This window comes from Prionailurus bengalensis, chromosome X (genome assembly GCF_016509475.1).
Source record: "Prionailurus bengalensis isolate Pbe53 chromosome X, Fcat_Pben_1.1_paternal_pri, whole genome shotgun sequence".
Lineage (NCBI taxonomy): Eukaryota > Metazoa > Chordata > Mammalia > Carnivora > Felidae > Prionailurus > Prionailurus bengalensis.
The window spans coordinates 18,599,184-18,617,877 of NC_057361.1; the positions used below are offsets into that span (position 1 = coordinate 18,599,184).

The following is an 18,694-nucleotide window of genomic DNA, read 5'->3' on the forward strand; positions in this document are numbered from 1 at the left end:
CAGTGGGGAAAAAGGCAATCTTTTCGACAAATGGTTTTGGGAAATCTGGGCATCTATGTGCAGGGAAAACAAAAATAAAACTGGACCACTTGCTTACACCATACACAGAAATAACGTCAGAATGGATTAAAGACCTAAATGTGAGATGTGAAACCATAAAAATCCTAGAGGAGAACACAGGTAGTACAAATATCTTTTAATTTTCCTTTCTGCTAGGTAGAAAATATGATAAAAATGGAAACCTGGATCCTTGGTGGTCTACTGACTCAGAAGAAAAGTTTAAAGAAAAAACAAAGTGCATGGTTAACCAATATAGCAACTATTATTGGCGGAAAGCTGGCTTAAATGTAAGTACAACTGTGGTGAAGGAGCATCTTGTGGAGCATCTCATTTTTTCTCTTTTGGACATTAGCTTCCTTTAGCCCATTGGTTCTTGGTGTGTGGTTTCCAAAACAACAGCCTCAGCCTCTCCTTGGAACTTGTTAGAAATGCAAATTCTTGAGTCTTATGACAGACCTATTGACCCAGAATCCTGGAGGGAATGGAATGCTGATAGTCAGTCTGGCTGGCTGTCTTTTCACAAATCCTCTGCTGACTCTGATTCAAGCTTGAGTTTGAGAATTACAGGCCTAAACATTAGTTTGTTTTCCTAGATTCAGACAAATATAGAAAGTCTTGTTGCAAACACAAACAGTACAACTCTTATAAATCTATATTCCATATCATTTAAAACATTTTCCTTCCAAACTACTACTTTAGTTTAATTCGTTGAAATCTCACTAATTTGAATTAAATGACTCTTAATTGGTTAAGAGATGTTAATTACAGACGTTTGAACAAAAGAAACGTACTTTTAAAATGCTGCTTTTTTTCTTAGGTATACATACATAAATTTCCATGAAGACAAGAATGCGACTTTATACATGCTGCTTGTGTGCGTCAGATTCTGCTCCTTTCTTGTCTTCATGTCCGTCCCCTTCCCCTTTCCCTGTCATCACTCTTAGCTTGCCTACCTGTAATACATCTTAATCACCCTGGTACACTGTTTCCCATGCTCATGTAGAGACAGACATGCATACACGCACCCCTTTAGTTCATGGTTTTCAGTGACTGTCCAGAAGTCCACATTGTGAGTGTGTCTAACGTACTCAACTAACCTCTGGTTGAGAGAGGTTATGCTTTGTCTCCAATTCTTTCCCCACAGTAAATGCTGGTGTAATAAACACTGTCATTAGGTTCATGTTCTTTTTGTCCATATAAAATAGGTTCCTACTGTCACCAACAACTTATGTTATTTCATATTCTCACCAGTGATATACGAAAGAGCATTTCTCTATTCAGTTATTTTCTTGTCAATATATGAGAACTTTTAAAAAATATTACAGATGTTAAAATTTTATCATCGACATTACAGTGTTTTCCCCCAAGTATATTACTCATCCATTGGATTTTATATATGGCATCTTTGACCTACAAAAATGAAACATTTCTATATAGCCAAAGATACCTATTTCTCTTAAAAAATAGTTTCTGTATTTCCACTGTATGTCATATATATAGTTTCCCAGCTTTTGGGGAAAATTTTTGTTGTTGTGTTATTTTACATTTAAATCTTGATGCATGTAAAACTTATTTTTTTATGGAATTTAATATGAGTGATTACTTTTCTTCTGATAGTCCATTGATCCACCATCACTGATTAAAAGACTTTTTTTTCTCAATGAATTGATTATTTGTCAAATTTTAGAATCTTATATATATTGACATCAATTTTGGGATTATGTGTTCTACTCTGCTGGTCTATTTGTTGATTTCTTTACCAAGCCCTTATTACCATTGTTATAAGGATTGTTCTGGTATGTGTCAATATAAACTCTCCCTCACTGTTCTTCTTTTACGTGGTTGCCCATTCTCAGGCAAATATACTTCTGTAGTTGGTCCAAGATCATGTTACCCACAGGTTACTCTGTGCCCCAAAGAAAATCCCATTGGGATTCTAAGTTAAATCACAGTTACTGTATGGAATTGACATGTTTATTATACAGTCTTCTTGTTCAAGAACATGGTATGTCTTTCTGTCTGGTTCTTATTTTACATTTTCAAACAGAGTTTTATAGTTTTCTCTTTGTAGTTTATCTCCTGTATATTATTTTTAATTCTTTTTCCTTTTCCTTATTTTGCTGGTTTGATCAGGTTTTCATTTCTGCTCCCTATATGAATTTTTCTTTGTAGTTTTTTTTATTGCGTTTTCTACCCCTGCTTTCATAATTATGAGAAACAGATTTCTCACATTGTATTTGACCGTAAGAGGCCAATAGTGAAGAATTGTTGGTAGGGTATGGATCTGCAGGAAGCCCTCACTCTAAAACACACATGTGCACCCTGTATGCCCCTAATTCGTATAGTTAAGGGTACAACACCTAAACAGGAACAAGAGACCACACAGAACTGATTGGTCCTCTACTTCTTCAACCATATTCAGCACAAGGAACACTGCTCTTTATCCAGGCAGAGAAACCAGAGGCTGTATTCTTGAATAGTTTCTGTAGCTCTTTCATCATTGTTCTGGAAAGCCACTTCTGTGTGTGTGTGTGTGTGTGTGTGGGTGTGTGGGTGTGTGGGTGTGTATGTGTGTGGGTGTATTTTAATATCTACAACTCTGTCATGAGAAAATATAAAATGGGTGCTTCTGTTTATCAGTATTCAATTCAGGAGTTATCACATTGTGAAAATCCATCTACAATATATGTTGCTTCAAGAAAAGTGTAGGGGAGGGAGGGGTTCTAGAGTCAGCTACAGGTTCAAATCTTGATTCAACCAGTTACAAGTTTTTTGAACTTGGTAAAGTTGCTTAATGTTCCTTATTCTCAGTGTCTTCATCTGTGAAATGGGTCACTGTTCCTGAACTCATTCATTTGTTGTAAGAATTAAATGCCTGCCGTTATGTAAAGCACCAGCATGATGGCTGACGTGCAGTAAGTGCTCAGTAAATTGTTGTTACTATTACTAATACTTTGTCACATACTCATAGGTGCCCCATCCTACAGAAAAACAAAGCCAAAGTTTGTGGGACTGAAAACAACAACAACAACAACAACAACAACAACAAAAACCAATAGAAGAACAGTTTTCTTAGAGGAAGGGAATGTATATTTCGTGATGATTGTTATATGCAGGCATGGTGGTAGACTTTTCAACCAGCCAAAACAAATGTAATCCTCATACTGGTCCTGAGAGGTGTACATATTGCTAGCTTATTTTACATATAAGAAAACTGAGGCTCAAAGAGATGAAAAACCACAGTAGAGTCTAGATTAGAGTGAGTCTGAGATCCACATTCTTTTCACCATATCATGCTGTGGTTCTCACATTCTAAGCTCATTTTATTCCTAGCTAGTGTGTTGGGAGGGAGACTATTCCACAGCATCCTTTTGGGCTAAAATGTCAGACACTGAAACTGAATTCTGGCAAATGTGTACCTTTGTCACAAGGACGATAGAAAGGGGATGCCTGCCCTGGAAAAATCCGCTCAACTGTCAGAAAACAGCTTCAATCTCTATCCCAGAGGAGAGGGGTGGCTTCCTTTGTGAGTATAAAGGGCCACAGTTTATTTTCTGGCTCCATTTATGGATGCTGGTCTTCCATGCCTGAGTCCATTGCAGTGAACTGGGGAGTGCTCCAGGGGAGTGCCACAGAAGCAGACTATTCCCAGCTGGTGAGAGGCAAACCTAGTGCCATATGGTCTAAGGAGGTGGTCTAGAGTGAGGGGGAGGAGCCAGAGGGGTGAGGCCACTCCTCAAACCTCCAATTTTGATAAAGCTTAGAGAAACAACGAAGGAAATTAAATATGGGCATGAGTGGGTATAAGCAGATGCACTGGAGTCAAGAGCAGTTGAGATTTGAGAAGGTAGCATGTTAGGAGGCAAAAACTCTAGACACAGACTTTTTGGGTTTGAATCCCCGTGAAATGTGGGCAGTTGATTTAATCACTCTGTTTTAGGTTAGGTGCTCCAGAAACAAAGCCCAAGAAGGGGTTTCTTAGGTAAGGGATTTATTTAGGAAGTATTTTCAGGAGAGACCTGTACGAGGGTAAGGAAAATCTGTTGGTTTCATGAGTTTAGCCTCAGCCTGATCCAGGTTCTGGAGCATGAATCACACCATAGGAATTGTTCAGCCAGGGGCTAGAGGGCTAGGCAGTTCTAACTGCTCATCAGTCAGTTACTGAGAGTTGGGGTATCCCCTCCCAGGAATCTTCAGGTGTGGTGAGTCCCCTAAGCTAAGCTTAATCTTTCTGAGCTGGTAGCAGTTGTAGGAATGGGTGTACAGTCCTGATGGAAAAGGGGATCTAGTGTGACACCAACGACATCTGCAACAACGACATCTGTAGGCATCTGCTACACATTCTGTTCTTTCCTTATTTGTTAAACAAGGATGGTGGTAACAGCACTTAATTTATAAGATTGTTGTCAAAGAAGAATATATGTGAAGCCAGAGTGGGAACTTAGAGGACTGAAGCTAGGAGAGTCCTGGGTGATTACGGAAATTAATGCTCTCCGAAGATTGGTTTTTATCCATTGGTATTGCTTGATACCTGGGTGCTTGGGCTAGCCGAAAAGTAAAGAATGGGTAGGACCCATGGCTTTAAAGTTTAGAGCAGGGTGTATTCATTTCCTGTTGCTGCTATCACACATCACCACAAACTTAATGGCTTGAAACGACACAAACACTATTTTGCAGTCCTTGATGTCCCGCTCAGGTCTCTGTGAGCTGAAATCAGGGTGACACAGAGCTATTTTCCTTTCTTTTTTTTTTTAATTTTTTTTTTGAACGTTTATTTTTATTTTTGGGACAGAGAGAGACAGAGCATGAACGGGGGAGGGGCAGAGAGAGAGGGAGACACAGAATCGGAAACAGGCTCCAGGCTCTGAGCCATCAGCCCAGAGCCTGACACGGGGCTCGAACTCACAGACCGCGAGATCGTGACCTGGCTGAAGTCGGACGCTTAACCGACTGCGCCACCCAGGCGCCCCAGAGCTGTTTTCCTTTATAGCTGCTCTGGGGGAGAGTCTGTTTCCTTGGTGTGTCTTGCTTTTAGAGGCTGGCCACATTCCTTCACTCATGGTGCCTTTCTTCTAAACCAGAAGTAGCTGGTCACATCTCACATTGCATCACTCCTCCCGTTTCCTCTATCCATATGGACCCTTGTAGTTACATTAGACCCACCTGGATAATGCAGGCTAATTCTCCAGATCCTTTACTTAATCATATTTTACAATTTCCTTTTGCCACAAAAGATAACATTTTCACAGGCTCCAGGAATTTAGGACATAGACGTCTTTGGTAGGGGAGAGGGGGCATTATTCTGCCTCTTAGGCAGGGATTGACAACCTTGGTCTGCAGAGGGCCAGGCAGTAAGTGATTTAGGTTTTGTGGGCCATAGGTCTCTTTTGCAACTACTTAACTAGGCCATTGTAGCAAGGGGAGTGCCCCAGACCTTATGGACACAGATGGGCATGGCTGTGTTCCCATAAAACCTGAATGAAGGACACTGAATTTGAATTTCATCTAATTTTCATATGCCACAAAATATTCCCCTTCTTTGGATTTTTTTCCCCTATGCACTGAGAAATGTAAAATCCAGTTTTACCTCACAGCCTGTACAAAAATGAGCGGCAGATTAGATTCTGGCTTGTGGGCTGTATTGGTTTGGAATGTTTTTTTATCTTAGCCTATTTAGGGATTTAAGAAACAATCTTCAAATGTTTGGAGGAATTTCTTCCCCGTGCTTGGCTGCTTATCATACATATTGCAAACCTTGACCTTGTGGAATGTGCTACTTCTGTTTGATTTTTGTCCCCCATGAGAACTACCCTCCTTTTAATTTTTCATGGAAGTTGCTGAAGGGAAAATGGTGATGGTTGGTTTTGAAGTTTTGTTCCTTTGTGGATGGTAAATTTTTGGAAACAGAAGCACACGGAAAAGACTCAAATTATATGAATCAAAGAAAGTCATTTGTGTATTGACATTTCAACTTTTTCTCCATTAAACCCGAGTCACTCAGAGTATTGTTAACATTTTATTGGAGCTGGCTAAATTGGTAAGATATGGAGGTGGGGGAGAAAGAAATGCGTAGCATAATAAATAGAAATTAGTGTATTCAGGAGCACCTTGCTGGAGTTCGTTTGCCATCTCACAATATATTATGACTACCCTATGATTTATTGAATGTAATTTTCTCTGGAAAATATGGCACTTTTTCTTGCTATCGTATTTATGCCTTCTGCTGAATGATAGTTGGCTGTGAAACACTCTTTTTTTTTCTTTTTGTTAGGTGAAGGGGAAGAGGACCCTGGGAGAAAATATTGCTGATAATGGAGGTCTGCGGGAAGCTTTTAGGGTATGCACTGCAACATATTTGCTGTGATTTTTAAAATGAAACTATGGAACGCCATGTGGGTGCACCTCAATTTACACTCCAGACATATTCTTGAGGAGTTAGATTTCTGTAATTTCTGTAAATAGAATTATATTTCCACATTGACTCTGTCATACTCTATTATATGGATAGAGCTGCATTTCTTTTTTTCTTTCTTTATGGGATATAGAGTCACCCTAAAGAATAATATTTGTTGTGAAGAATCATGTATTTAAAGGATGGTTTTCAGCAAATGCGTTCATAATAATATCAAAGCATGTTCCAGAAATCTCCTCAGGGCTTTGTTCATATGAGTTTTCCTTGAGTACCCGGTCTCTATAGCCCATCTTGCAATTTTCTCTTAAAATACCAAGCTTCTAAATGATGGCCAGAGGCTAGTGGTTCTCATATAGTTGGCCAGTAACAGTCCATAGTAAGGTTTTCATCATCCACTGGTCTTTGCTTAAATAAGAAACATTAAGGATGATGTGGAAAGATTTTCATAAAGGTAAATGCATTTAATGTAAAGACCAGGCTGTTATTCTCAGGTTACATCCTTCCTGTATTCTAATTAAAATATATTTTATAAAGTGATGGTGATTGCAGATGATAGTTTTCCCTTTTACTTGGAAAAATAAAAATTTGGCCCCAATATGTTGACCCCAACATTTATTTCCAAAGTCCTTGCCATTGTGTTAGAGAAAGAATAGCTTTTTGTTGGGGGGGGGGAGGTATTTAACGTGTGAATGCTTTGGCCCAGCTTCTCTGTATCTGTTGAGTATCAGGTCTTTTAGCAGGTGAACCTGCCTCACTGTTAAGCAATACGACATTGATTTGCATTTCCAGAGGTTGGTGTTGTTAAAGGAAAACTTTACAGGATGCATTTTGCACATGGTGGAGGATATATTGAGTATCTCTGCACTGGATGAAACAAGAGAAGAGCCACCATTGCAGAGGATCATCCATTCTACTTCTCTCTCCAGGCTTACCGGAAATGGATAAATGACAAGAGGCAGGGACTTGAGGAGCCTCTACTACCAGGCATCACATTCACCAACAACCAGCTCTTCTTCCTTAGCTATGCTCATGTGAGTAGGCCAAGGAAGGGGCATCAGAGGTGAAATGTGAGACTTTGGCTTGCTCCCATGGTGAAAGGTTTGGAACGAAAGTTGAATGGCATAACTTTGATTTGAGCTGAAATTTTATCTTGCTGCTTATTTCCGGGACAAATTTCATCTTCTTAATATTCTGGGGGACATAATTAATCAACTGATTGAGTCAGGGTATTTTGGTATTGTTTATCAAGTGGGTTACCAGCCCTGTGGTAACCACTTATCATTTCTTTAATATATCCTGACTTCTTAAAGTATGCACTACTTCCTATAACCTTTTCTGGTGATTGGCTTTCATGGCCCTGCCCTCTGCTCTGTTTCTCCTGTTCCTTTGCCTCATGGGCTGACAGTATCCCACCTCTCTCAACCTGTGGGGGACCCACAAGGCTGTGTTCCCTTGGTCGCAAGAGTCAGAAGAGTACGTGGAGGCTGCTAGAGCTGAAAACAACAATAGAAGCTTATGTCACAAGTGTGTAGGCCTCATTTTCAAAGAAGAGATGGGTTGATGAAGGTTCTGATGCATGGCTTCACAGTGGGCAATGTAGATCTGTATGCTCAAAACTAGACCAAAGTTGTTAACAGCACAACCTTCTTTTCTTCACTCTTTGCATTGGCTCCTCAGTAAGCTGATTCATTCCACAGCTGCTTTGATTTTCCTTCTATGGCTTTTCTTCCTTTTTGATTTTCTCAGCTTCTTTGGCTGACTCTGGCTAAAGGATTCTCACCTTTCTGGGATCTTTTATTTCTTTTTTTAATGCTAATTTATTTTTAAGACAGAGAGTTGGGGAGGGGCAGAGAGAGAGGGAGGCAGATGATCTAAAGTGGGCTTTGCACTGTGACAGCCACAAACCTGATGTGGGGCTTGAATTCACGAACCGTGAGATCATGAACTGAGCCAAAGTCAGATGCTCAACTGACTAAGCCACCTAGGTGCCCACAGGATCTTTTGTTTCTTAAAGCTGACATGACAACACTAAGTAATCATTTATCGACATGACATTGGTAAAACTGGAGTCACTAAAATGACTTTCCTTTTTAGTTTTCCCATTGCTGTCAATACACCCCAAGTCTCTGGGTCTTCCTGGTTAGAAAATGTAGATTCTTTGGTCTTACTTGATTTGTCTATCCTCGTTTTTATGACATGGGTCCCCAAAGCTGGATGTTTCATCGTTTTAACTCCTCTTCAGATTGAACCTCTTTTTCCCTATTAGCCTGTCTCAACATCTGTAGAGTAAGCCTTGATCTCTTCGACTCTGGATTATCCCAACAGCGTTATGGCATGTTTTTCCAACTTTGGCATCTTTCCACCACTGTCTGTCTTACATGACCCTGGAATACTACTTTGATTTCATTACAGACCTGCTGAAGGAACTGCAGTGGCTCCCAAGTGCCTGCCAAATCAAAGCCAAACACGTCCAGCTGGCTTTCATAGTTCTGTTCAGTCTTACTCAACTGTACCCAACCAGTTCTGAGTTCCTGCAACTCTCCTAGACTCACCCTTAGCCAGGCAGGTGTCCTCACTTCCAACCCACACTGTTATGCCAATTACTGACTGTGTGGCTTTGCTTTTGATTTTCCTTCTATGATGTGACCCTCTTCATACTCCTCCCCCTGAGATTATTCAGTCTCATCTTTATTGTTCAGGATCCACGTCGAGTTCCACCTCCTCCAAATTTTCCACAGACTTCCCTAGGACTCCAGTACTCTCTCTCTCTCTTTTTTGAATCTCCAACTCCTTTACATTACATTCCCTTCATTACTATGCAGTTGAGTCCTTAATTGTTCTCAAACTGTTGAAGACTTTTAGTTTTATATCCATAGCTAATCTTCTGGATCCTTATATTTCTTTGAAAAAAAACCTTTTTTTGAGAGAGAGACAGAGCATGAGTGGGGCAGGGGCAGAGAGGGAGACACAGAATCCAAAGCAGGCTCCAGGCTGTCAGCACAGAGCCTGACGCAGGGCTTGAACCCACGAACTGGAGATCATGACCTGAGCCAAAGTCAGACACTTAAGCGACTGAGCCACCCAGGCACCCCTGGGTCCTTACATTTCTTATGTATCTCCATAGCACCCAGCAAAGATGCTGGGTATGTTGAAGATGCTTGACATTTTTAGGTGAATTGTTTATAAAAGGTAAGACTAAGTAGCAGTTCCATTAAAGAGACTTCTTTGGGGTCAGTGCTGGGTCAGATATCTCAAATAAGCACACACAATGTAGTTAGAGATTTCTAGAGCAGGGGTTGGCAAATTTGGACCCATGGGCCAGTTATGGCCTGCTGTCCATTTTTGTAAAAACTGTTTTATTAGAAAACAGCCATGCTCTTTCCTTTATGTGTTGTGGGTGGCTGGTTTTGTGTTACTGTGGCCAAACTGAGTAGTTGAAGCAGAGACCTTATGGTCTCCAAGGCCTAAACCATTTAATGTCTGCCCTTTTACAGAAAAAAGTTTGCTGACCTTTGATCTCGAGGACACAGTACAGTGTCCATTGGTTCTTACTTACTTAAAGTCCATCTTAGTTACATCCTAGTCCACAATATCTTTTTGGATGTAAGGCAAACCAACTGGTAGCAATATTATCTTCATAATTTTGAGATGTCTTCAAATAAAATTCCAAAGCATATCTGATTTATTTAAAAAATTTTTTTTCAACGTTTATTTATTTTTTGGGGGACAGAGAGAGACAGGGCATGAACGGGGGAGGGGCAGAGAGAGAGGGAGACACAGAATCGGAAACAGGCTCCAGGCTCTGAGCCATCAGCCCAGAGCCTGACGTGGGGCTCGAACTCACGGACCGCGAGATCGTGACCTGGCTGAAGTTGGATGCCCAACCGACTGCGCCACCCAGGCGCCCCTGATTTATTTTAAACTAAAGAGATTTAGGGAAAAATGGAAAGCTACTTTATGTTACTATCTTGGAGGTATTCCTACTGACAGAAGGAGGAGATTTTCAGCCTTTGCACATTGGAATAAGTCTGCTTATAGGGAGTAAAGTTATTTTCCCTCCTGAGAAGATACTTGGAAAACAGTAACAACCGTAATGTGTTTTCAGAAGCCTCTTAAATGATTTATGAAGCAAAGACAATAGTATAACAATGCTGTATAATAATGTAAGAATATAAGAAGAAACAGAACAAGAAAAAATGAGGTAATAGAGAATGCCAGAAACAACTTCATCTCAACTAACTTCTGAGGAAATTAAGGAATCACATTACAAAAGCATCTTCACAGTCATGTTCAGATGGTTTATCTTCATCAAAAGCAATAGCATCGTATCACCTTTCCTGCTTCCTGTATCCTTGTACTTTCTGTGACCTGTTAATTCTTTTCTTAGACATTCTCTTTATCTTTCTACTTTTCTTCATTCCTGTTTCTACTTACTTAGTGGCCACTCATTGGGAACCTTCCTGAGGCCCATAAATACTCTTGGAACTAGTCTCTAATTTCCTCCTCCTGCTATGCACCCCTGCCAGATAATTCTTTTACAAATATGATTTTGTCATTTTCCTGCTCACAGTGTTTAAATACAGTTTAAACCCTTGGCCTGTTGCTCAAGACTTCAGAAATCCGGCACCATCCTCTCTCCCTGCTGGCCTCCCACTGCTGCCCGTTATCCACCACACATTATCCCTGCTCAATGTCTCGCTTTTTCTTTTCTCTCAAATATGTCTTTGCTTCCATTTTCTCCCGCACTTAGAATTCCCTGCATCATTTCATGTCTCCTAGTTCTTTTCATACTTCAAGGCTATATCATGTTTCCAGACAAACTTCAAGTCAGGATTAAGTAGGTTATGGTGCAGGAACAAACAGTACAAAGACACTTTCTTTTGTGTTCCTGCTCCACGTCCCATGTGAAAGTGGGGGTTCAAAGTGGGACTCTGCTCCTAGTTATTACTCAAGGACCAGGGTTTTGGAATCTTTATCTCAACACATGCTCACATGTTCAGCATCGGGGTAGGAAAGAGAGATGAGGAAATGTCCACTGGATCTTAATGCAGCATCTTAAATTATTCTTAAGACTCTTAAAAACTTGCACTGGGTTTTTAAAGCTTCCACAAGGATGTGACATCTGTCACCTCTGCTTGCATGTGGTTGGTCAGAGCAAGTCACATTAGCTTTGCCTAACTTCAAAGTCCATGGAGAAATATCCTCCTATCTGAGGCCCTGACTAGGGGTAAGGCAAGCAACGCACTTAGGGTGCAAAATACTAACTTCTCATGACCATACTCAATAAGGAATGATTGATTGATTTTTTTTTCCTGTTCGAATGAGTATGGTGGAATTTGATAAGGGCTATTCCAAGCATTATATTATTTGAGTTAATACATTGGTTGATTTCTAGGCTTATACACTATTCTCTTGATTTAAGAAATTTGTCTAGAGGGGCGCCTGAGTGGCTCAGTTGGTTAAGTGTCTGACTCTTGATTTCGGCTCAGGTCATGATCTCGCAGTTCGTGAGTTCGAGCCCCCATCGGGCGCGCTGCTATCAGCATGGAGCCCGCTTCGGATCCTCTGTCCCCCCTCTCTCTGTCCCACTCCTGCTTGTGCTCTATCAAAAAAAAAGATAAATAAACATTAAAGAGATTTGTCTAGAAACCTTCCTAATTTACTCAAGTTGTGGAGTTATGCACAAGAATCAAACCTTCTACTCTGGGGATTAGAATAATGGATGTTACTCTTGATGAAGGTTTTATCTGATCTACTAAAACTGTTTGTCATCCACTGAGTCTAAAATTACTCTTCAGTATAATTTGGAGCAGTTAAGGTGGTAGGCAATGTGTAATCAGAATGGAAACATAATTACTGGGATTCTCTTCTCTTTTAGGTGAGGTGCAATTCCTACAGACCAGAAGCTGCCCGAGAACAAGTCCAAATTGGTGCTCACAGTCCCCCTCAGTTTAGGTAAATGGGCAAATCAGTGGTCCTAATTTTTAACTGTGCGTCTCCCACCTCCTCCCCAACTCAGCCATCCCAGTGCTGTACCACATAGGAGATCTGAACAAAAGCCCTTATTGTGAACAGCGATATCTCCATTTTGCAGACAGGAATATCTGGCCAAACAGAACCGAGCATCTTTTCTTTCATTAATAGGAAGCTAGTTTAGTCAGAATACTTTCAAAAAAAATTTCTGTAGTAGGCATTTACTCATACCTCTAGTCTAGTGCTGTATCGAGATCTGTGAGATAGTACAAGACTCCAAAGATAATTTAGAATCCAATTCATAGCTTTAGTATTAATTCCCATTTGTTATCTTCCAGGTTTTGAAAGGTACCAATCCACGGGTGCCAAAAGCACCATGGGTGCTCAGTAAACTGGAATATTTGACTTATCCAGCCCCCTACTTTTTTTTGTCTGGGCCAGAAAATGTCTTTCTCCTTAGGCAAGGATGAGAGTTTATGTGCCTTAAAACACGTAGAGCTCTGGTTTATTTTGTGTCCTAGGATATCCTATGTAATGCCTCTTGTTCTTTCATGCAGTCAACCGGCAGACATGAATGAATGCCCACTTTCTTAATAGCTCTGAACACAAAAGAGGATGTATGGTGGTATTTAGCTATTAGAATTCATATCTAAAGTCAAAGCTCTACATTTTGGCTTTTAGTTTGAATCATTTTTTGAAAACAATTACTTCACGTGAAGGGAAGAGGATTATGAATTACAATCTTACTTGTCAGAATGTACAAAAAATAATAAGAAAAAATAAAATTAAAGTTAGTATACTTACCCTGTGCTAGGTTTCTTGCACAGTTTGAGGGAGCTTTTCTGTAGTTGGGGTCAGAGAATTATAATGGGAAATCCAAGAAACCATAATAATTTTTATTGAGTCTTTGCCTAGAACATGTCATATATCTGGATATCTTTGCTTGATGTTTAAGTGACTCCATCAGCACAGTGCAGGAAAATTGCCTAAAATTTCTCCTGTATTTAAAAATCTTATTCCTAAAAGTTTGCTTTAGAAATGTTTCAGGAATTGACTATAAATTACCCAGTAGCATAAAAATCTAATCACTGTATTAGAAATTCTCCCCCACTGGGCTAAACTGTCAAAAATGCTGACACTCTCTAATGGACTAAAATATTCTCCCACTGGCGAATGGTACAAAGGAAGCCACACAGTAGATTAATTACTTAACAGATAAGATTGTAGAAACTAATTTCCTTTTAGTAACTAGTTGCTGGTAACGTTGGATTTTAGCTGATAATTTGCAGAGTATACTTACTAATTATCAGCTAAATTCTCTTTTTAACATTTGCCCAGGGTGAATCACACTATGAAATATGCATTCCTACCCATACATCCCAGCTAAAACAAGAAGTTTGGATACAGGCCAATATATTCATTCAAATGCCCATAGGTAACAAAGTCATTAGGGAAGAAATAGTTAATAACTGAGAAAGCTGAGTCTCTAGTCAACCCTTTGACCATGAAGTTGAGTAAGAAATAGATGAGGGGGCAGTTTTTGCTGGCTTGTTAGTGATGTCTGCGGTAACTATAGATTTTGAGTATAGCAGAAATCACACAATGGAAATACCTCTGCGGTAAGGCAGTTAAAATGAAAGTGCTGAGTAGGAATCCACAGTCTTTACTGCAGTCAGAGAACTTGCAAGAACACCAGATTTTGGAACTAACTTCAGTAAGACATTACTCATCAATAACAGGTAGACACCATTCATTAGTTTGTTACCTCGACCAGATTCTAGGTAAATATGAACCTTCAAACATAATAGGAATTAAGGAAAGCATTTTTTGTAGATTGAATGAAGTCTTTAAAGATAGTTTATAGATAGTAAGAACATGGATGAATCTTGCAGACATAATATTGAGTGAAAGAAGTCAGGAACAAAAGAGTGCATATTGTGTGATTCCATTCATATGAAGTTCAAAAACAAGCAAAATGAATCTGTGGTGATAGAGGTCAGACTAGTAGTTTTTCCTTGGAGGTTCTACTTGTAGGGCACACAGTGGAGCCTTCTAGGTGCTGGAAATACTCTGGGTGGTAGTAACATGGGTATATATACGTGAACAAAATTGATAAGCTTTACATTTTACTTTGTATCAGTTATACCTTCCATAAAAAGTGGGAAAAAATAGAAAAGCTAAGTATTTCTGGTACATCCTTAAATTTCTAGGAGTCTATAAATTTATAGGGCTATACAGTTGTATGTATATACAATTTATAGGAATTGCAAACCCTACAGTTTATAGAAATTTGAGGGTATTGGGAAGATTCGTAAGAGCATGTGCCTGGCATTCAGGAGGTGCTGGTTCTAGCCTCAGCTCTGTTAATTTCTTTGGAATTTTACTTCTCCATTTGGGGCTTCATTTGTCTCTCCCATAAACAGCTGAGATGAATGCAATATCTCTGAGAGCAGTATGGCTGCTGCAGTTGTATCCAGAACCTACTGATATGGAAGAAGTGAATAACATGGACTGTGTGACATATCTTTTCCAGGGTCAATGGTGCAATTAGCAACTTTGAAGAATTCCAGAAAGCCTTTAACTGTCCATCCAATTCCACGATGAACAGAGGCGTGGACTCCTGCCGACTCTGGTAGCCAGGCCACTGGTGTAGGCCATCCTGGGAGCCGTATAGCGCCAGGAGGGGCCACACCGAACACTCATCGCCACCGCTTTCGGCCTCTGTTCCCCTGAAGACTCCTATTTTTAATGCATCTTCATTATTTGGGTGTTGCTTGGATGTGAACAGTATTCAAATTGTAGGGTTTAAAAAAAGGGAATAGAAGAAGTGAACCAAGTATGTTTCTTTAGAAAACCAAACCAAAAAATAAAATAAAATAAATCCCTAGGCTACTTTTGTTAAAATATTACCTGCTGAATTGTTGCTTTTGTCCATTTTAGTGTAAACAGCTAAGTGGTACACACTATTTTAATCTACAGGTTTGCAGAGAGCCTAAGTAGAATGTATCCAGAAAAGAAATTCAGTCTATGCATTTTGTAACCCATGATGAGGACATGATCCTGGATACCTGGTCGGTCTTACTGCTCTGTAGAATGCAGTACTAGATTTTATGTATTAGCATTCATAGCATTTATTAACTATGGTAGTTAGGTTAGAAATATGTTGGAGCTTCATTTTACAATTTTTGATGAAATTTTTGCCTTCATCTTTGAGGTCTGTTGGGTTGCAAATGCCTCTCACAGCTTCTGTCTGATGTAGCTGATTGCCCTGTTCAACTCGGCATGAACAGAGCTGGCGAAAAGGCTACTTGAGAAAGGATTTCAGTTTCTCAAATAGAAAAAAGAAAAATGGATGTGTTTTTAAGGCCCAGAAGAAGTCAAAACTCCTAGTCACTAGGAGATGAAATCTCCAAAATTGGATCTATTCTGCCCAAACCTCAGTGATTATGTCTGTGTGCTGGGCACTTCTTCAGTCCAATTCCTGTTTATCTTGTTACCCTCATGTATGTGCATTCTTCTGTTTCTGAAATGAGCAGGCACTGAGAAAATGATTTTCTAATTCTCCAGTAAGAATGTATGGCTTCCATTCCCCCTTTAGTGCAGGCGACCAGATACCACTTCTCTTTTGGCTCAGTTAACATGACCTCTCTTTGAAAAAAGCGTTTTGAAAAATTTCTTGATTGGAGACATTTTAAACTCTATTGATTGATTTAAAAATTCCTCACATGTCCAAAGGAAGATAATTTTTTCTGTCCAAGTCTTCTAAAGAGTCTGTAAGGAAGAGCAGTGCTGGGTTTTTGAGCCTCAGAACTTTATCCTTTCGGGTGAACCCCTCCATGTCTTTTTAGCGTGTGTAGGGGAAAATCTTAATGGCCTTACAATGGTTACCTGGCATTTCCAGTTTCTTAAAATAGCCATCCTCCCTTTACATTATTCATTGTGTATGTGGTTTGGTGTTAAGTAGGCCACAAGGAAAAATCTCAGAAGAGAATGACAAACTCAGACTAACCGTGGGAGACCATTTTGCATCCCTGTGATTTGTTTTCCTTCTTTTTTTTTTAATTTTAAATGTACGTGTGTGCCATGTCCTTTTGTAAACATGGGAACTTCCAAAGGGACAAAAATGCAGGGGCACCACCATGAGGAAAACAATTACCTGTGTTGTTAGTCAGAGGACAGTGATTTTCCCCTTGATTTGTTCCTCTCTAAATGAATAAACTTTGGAAGGGCAGCTGCTTTTTCCTCCTCTTAACCAAGGCTTAATGTGACCTTAATGTGACTTATTTTTAAAAACAAGTGCTGTTAGGTTAGGGGTGCTGGAAGTGTACAGGCGTTTTCTCTGGAGGAGCCATTCTGATTTGCTTTAGACATACAAGATACTCCTTGTTTTATCCCCCTCCTTGGACATTTAGAAGCCACCGAGGTTTGTTATGCTGGTATGAATAGCATTTTCCTTCTAGATTTCTCTTTTTAAACTCCCAATAAACACATTCCTGCAGGTCAGAGAAAGTGACTAGAATTATGACTTTGGAGGTGGGAATCATGCAGTCAGTTGTCAGTTGAAGAAGACTAGTTAGTGATCGGTTTGGGCCCTATAGTTTCTAAATGATGTGGCTACTTTGTCCTGATTAACTTTATGTGCTGTAACTCAGTTATACTGAAAGTTGTAGATACGAGAGCCATTATTAAAACAAGATAAACCCAAAGCAGGAGTACCAAGTCATCGCTACAAGCTACAACAGTTTTCTCGTAGGATTGGATTTCCACATACATGCTCAAGTTTAAATTTTCGATTATACTCTTGTTACTTCTCTTCAATACAGGTTGCTAAAGGAAGCAGACACTGATTAAGTGCTAGAGGGAAGAAGGGAAAACCCAACTGGAAAGAAAGGTAAAAAAAAAAAAAAAGTAGGGAGAAGTTGGCCTCAGAATGTGATTAGGAAGAGAAGACAGGATTTGGGCAATCCTTGCTAAGCATATCCATTGGAGCCGAGCCATCAAGTTTTACAAAAATAATTATGGTAAATTAAAAGGAAATTAGATATTGGATCACATACTAGGACTGCCATAACAGACTTTCCTGATTCATATACCAGATGTTCTACCAGTGAACTATTGTCTGCGTGTTGGAAGGAGTTTTGGGAAATTCTCCCGGAATAGTCGAGGATTTTGTATAAATAAAGTGGTATTATTTGAGCTTATCACCATTGCCTAAAGTTTGTTGAGCTTTTCACCAACCATACAGCATTGGCCTCCTATTTCCATTTTTTCCTTTTATGAGACAGACTTGGACATGACTAATGCAAGCTCGGATTCGTAAATTATCCTGAAGTTTATTCAGTGCCTTTCCTCAATGGAGCTTAAAGCATAGCACATAAATTTTATCTTATTTAGCCCTGGAGCATCGCTAAGAAGCAACGAGGAATGCCGGCTTGCTGCACAGGTTATGCTCGTGCCAGAGAAGTGGAGAGAGGTTTGAAATTGCTTGTCAAGTATCCCAGGATCGGGAAAGGCAGAGTCTTTGTTCTTTGGGCAGCTGACCTCTGCATTAACCTTCATCCCTTAGATGACCCCATTTCTAAATACATTTATTCTCTCAGTATTTGTGCAGTCGCTTAGCATTTGATGGGGCTTCTTCCTTGATATTTCTAACATAATGTTTCAATTGCCTATTAAGCTAATGAAGAATACATGATTGTTTCATGCAGCAACATTTTCCTCACCAGTGGCAGTGCCCCCGCTGGTTTGAAGGAAGGTATTCTTGGATTATGCATTTTATATCTAAATGGTCATTGTATTTTCTTCTCTGACTTGTAAAACAATGTGAACGATCATTTTAAGGACAATAAAAAGTTGAAGATTTTCTGTTTCCTCTATTTTTTTAAAAAACTTATAATCTATTGTATCTGTTAACATACTCAGTTGTGTTTTAGACAATACTATTTGCCCCAGAAGTATGCAAAGTGCTCTAGTAGACTACGTTTCTTGGTCTAGGAAAGTGGGATTTGAATGCAGTAACTTTGTAGACACTGAGAGATTTACGAGGTGATCGTTGTATTTTCTTTTAGAGTATAAGCCAGCAGATGTGGTTTATTGCTTATGCAATAATATTTCCATTGAGGAAAGGAGAGGCTTCTGAGGGAATGATCAACCATGATAGGGCCGATCTTACTAAAGTGATGATGCCATCAGACCAGAGTCTGTATGTGCTGTCACCTGTCACTCATTCAACACACCATAAGTGAACAC

General features: G+C 39.7%; 1 protein-coding gene across 1 annotated transcript in view; it reads left to right on the forward strand.

The window, feature by feature from the left end:
- PHEX (phosphate regulating endopeptidase homolog X-linked) overlaps window positions 1-18,307 on the forward strand; it is a 245,623-nt gene extending 227,316 nt beyond the window's left edge. The window contains exons 18-22 of the mRNA XM_043570128.1: window positions 217-347; window positions 6,332-6,397; window positions 7,399-7,503; window positions 12,351-12,427; window positions 14,979-18,307. Of these exons, the coding sequence (XP_043426063.1) occupies window positions 217-347; window positions 6,332-6,397; window positions 7,399-7,503; window positions 12,351-12,427; window positions 14,979-15,081 (482 nt within the window). The 3' untranslated portion in view covers window positions 15,082-18,307. The remainder of the gene's footprint in view (window positions 1-216; window positions 348-6,331; window positions 6,398-7,398; window positions 7,504-12,350; window positions 12,428-14,978) is intronic.
- The last annotated feature ends 387 nt before the right edge of the window (window positions 18,308-18,694 follow it).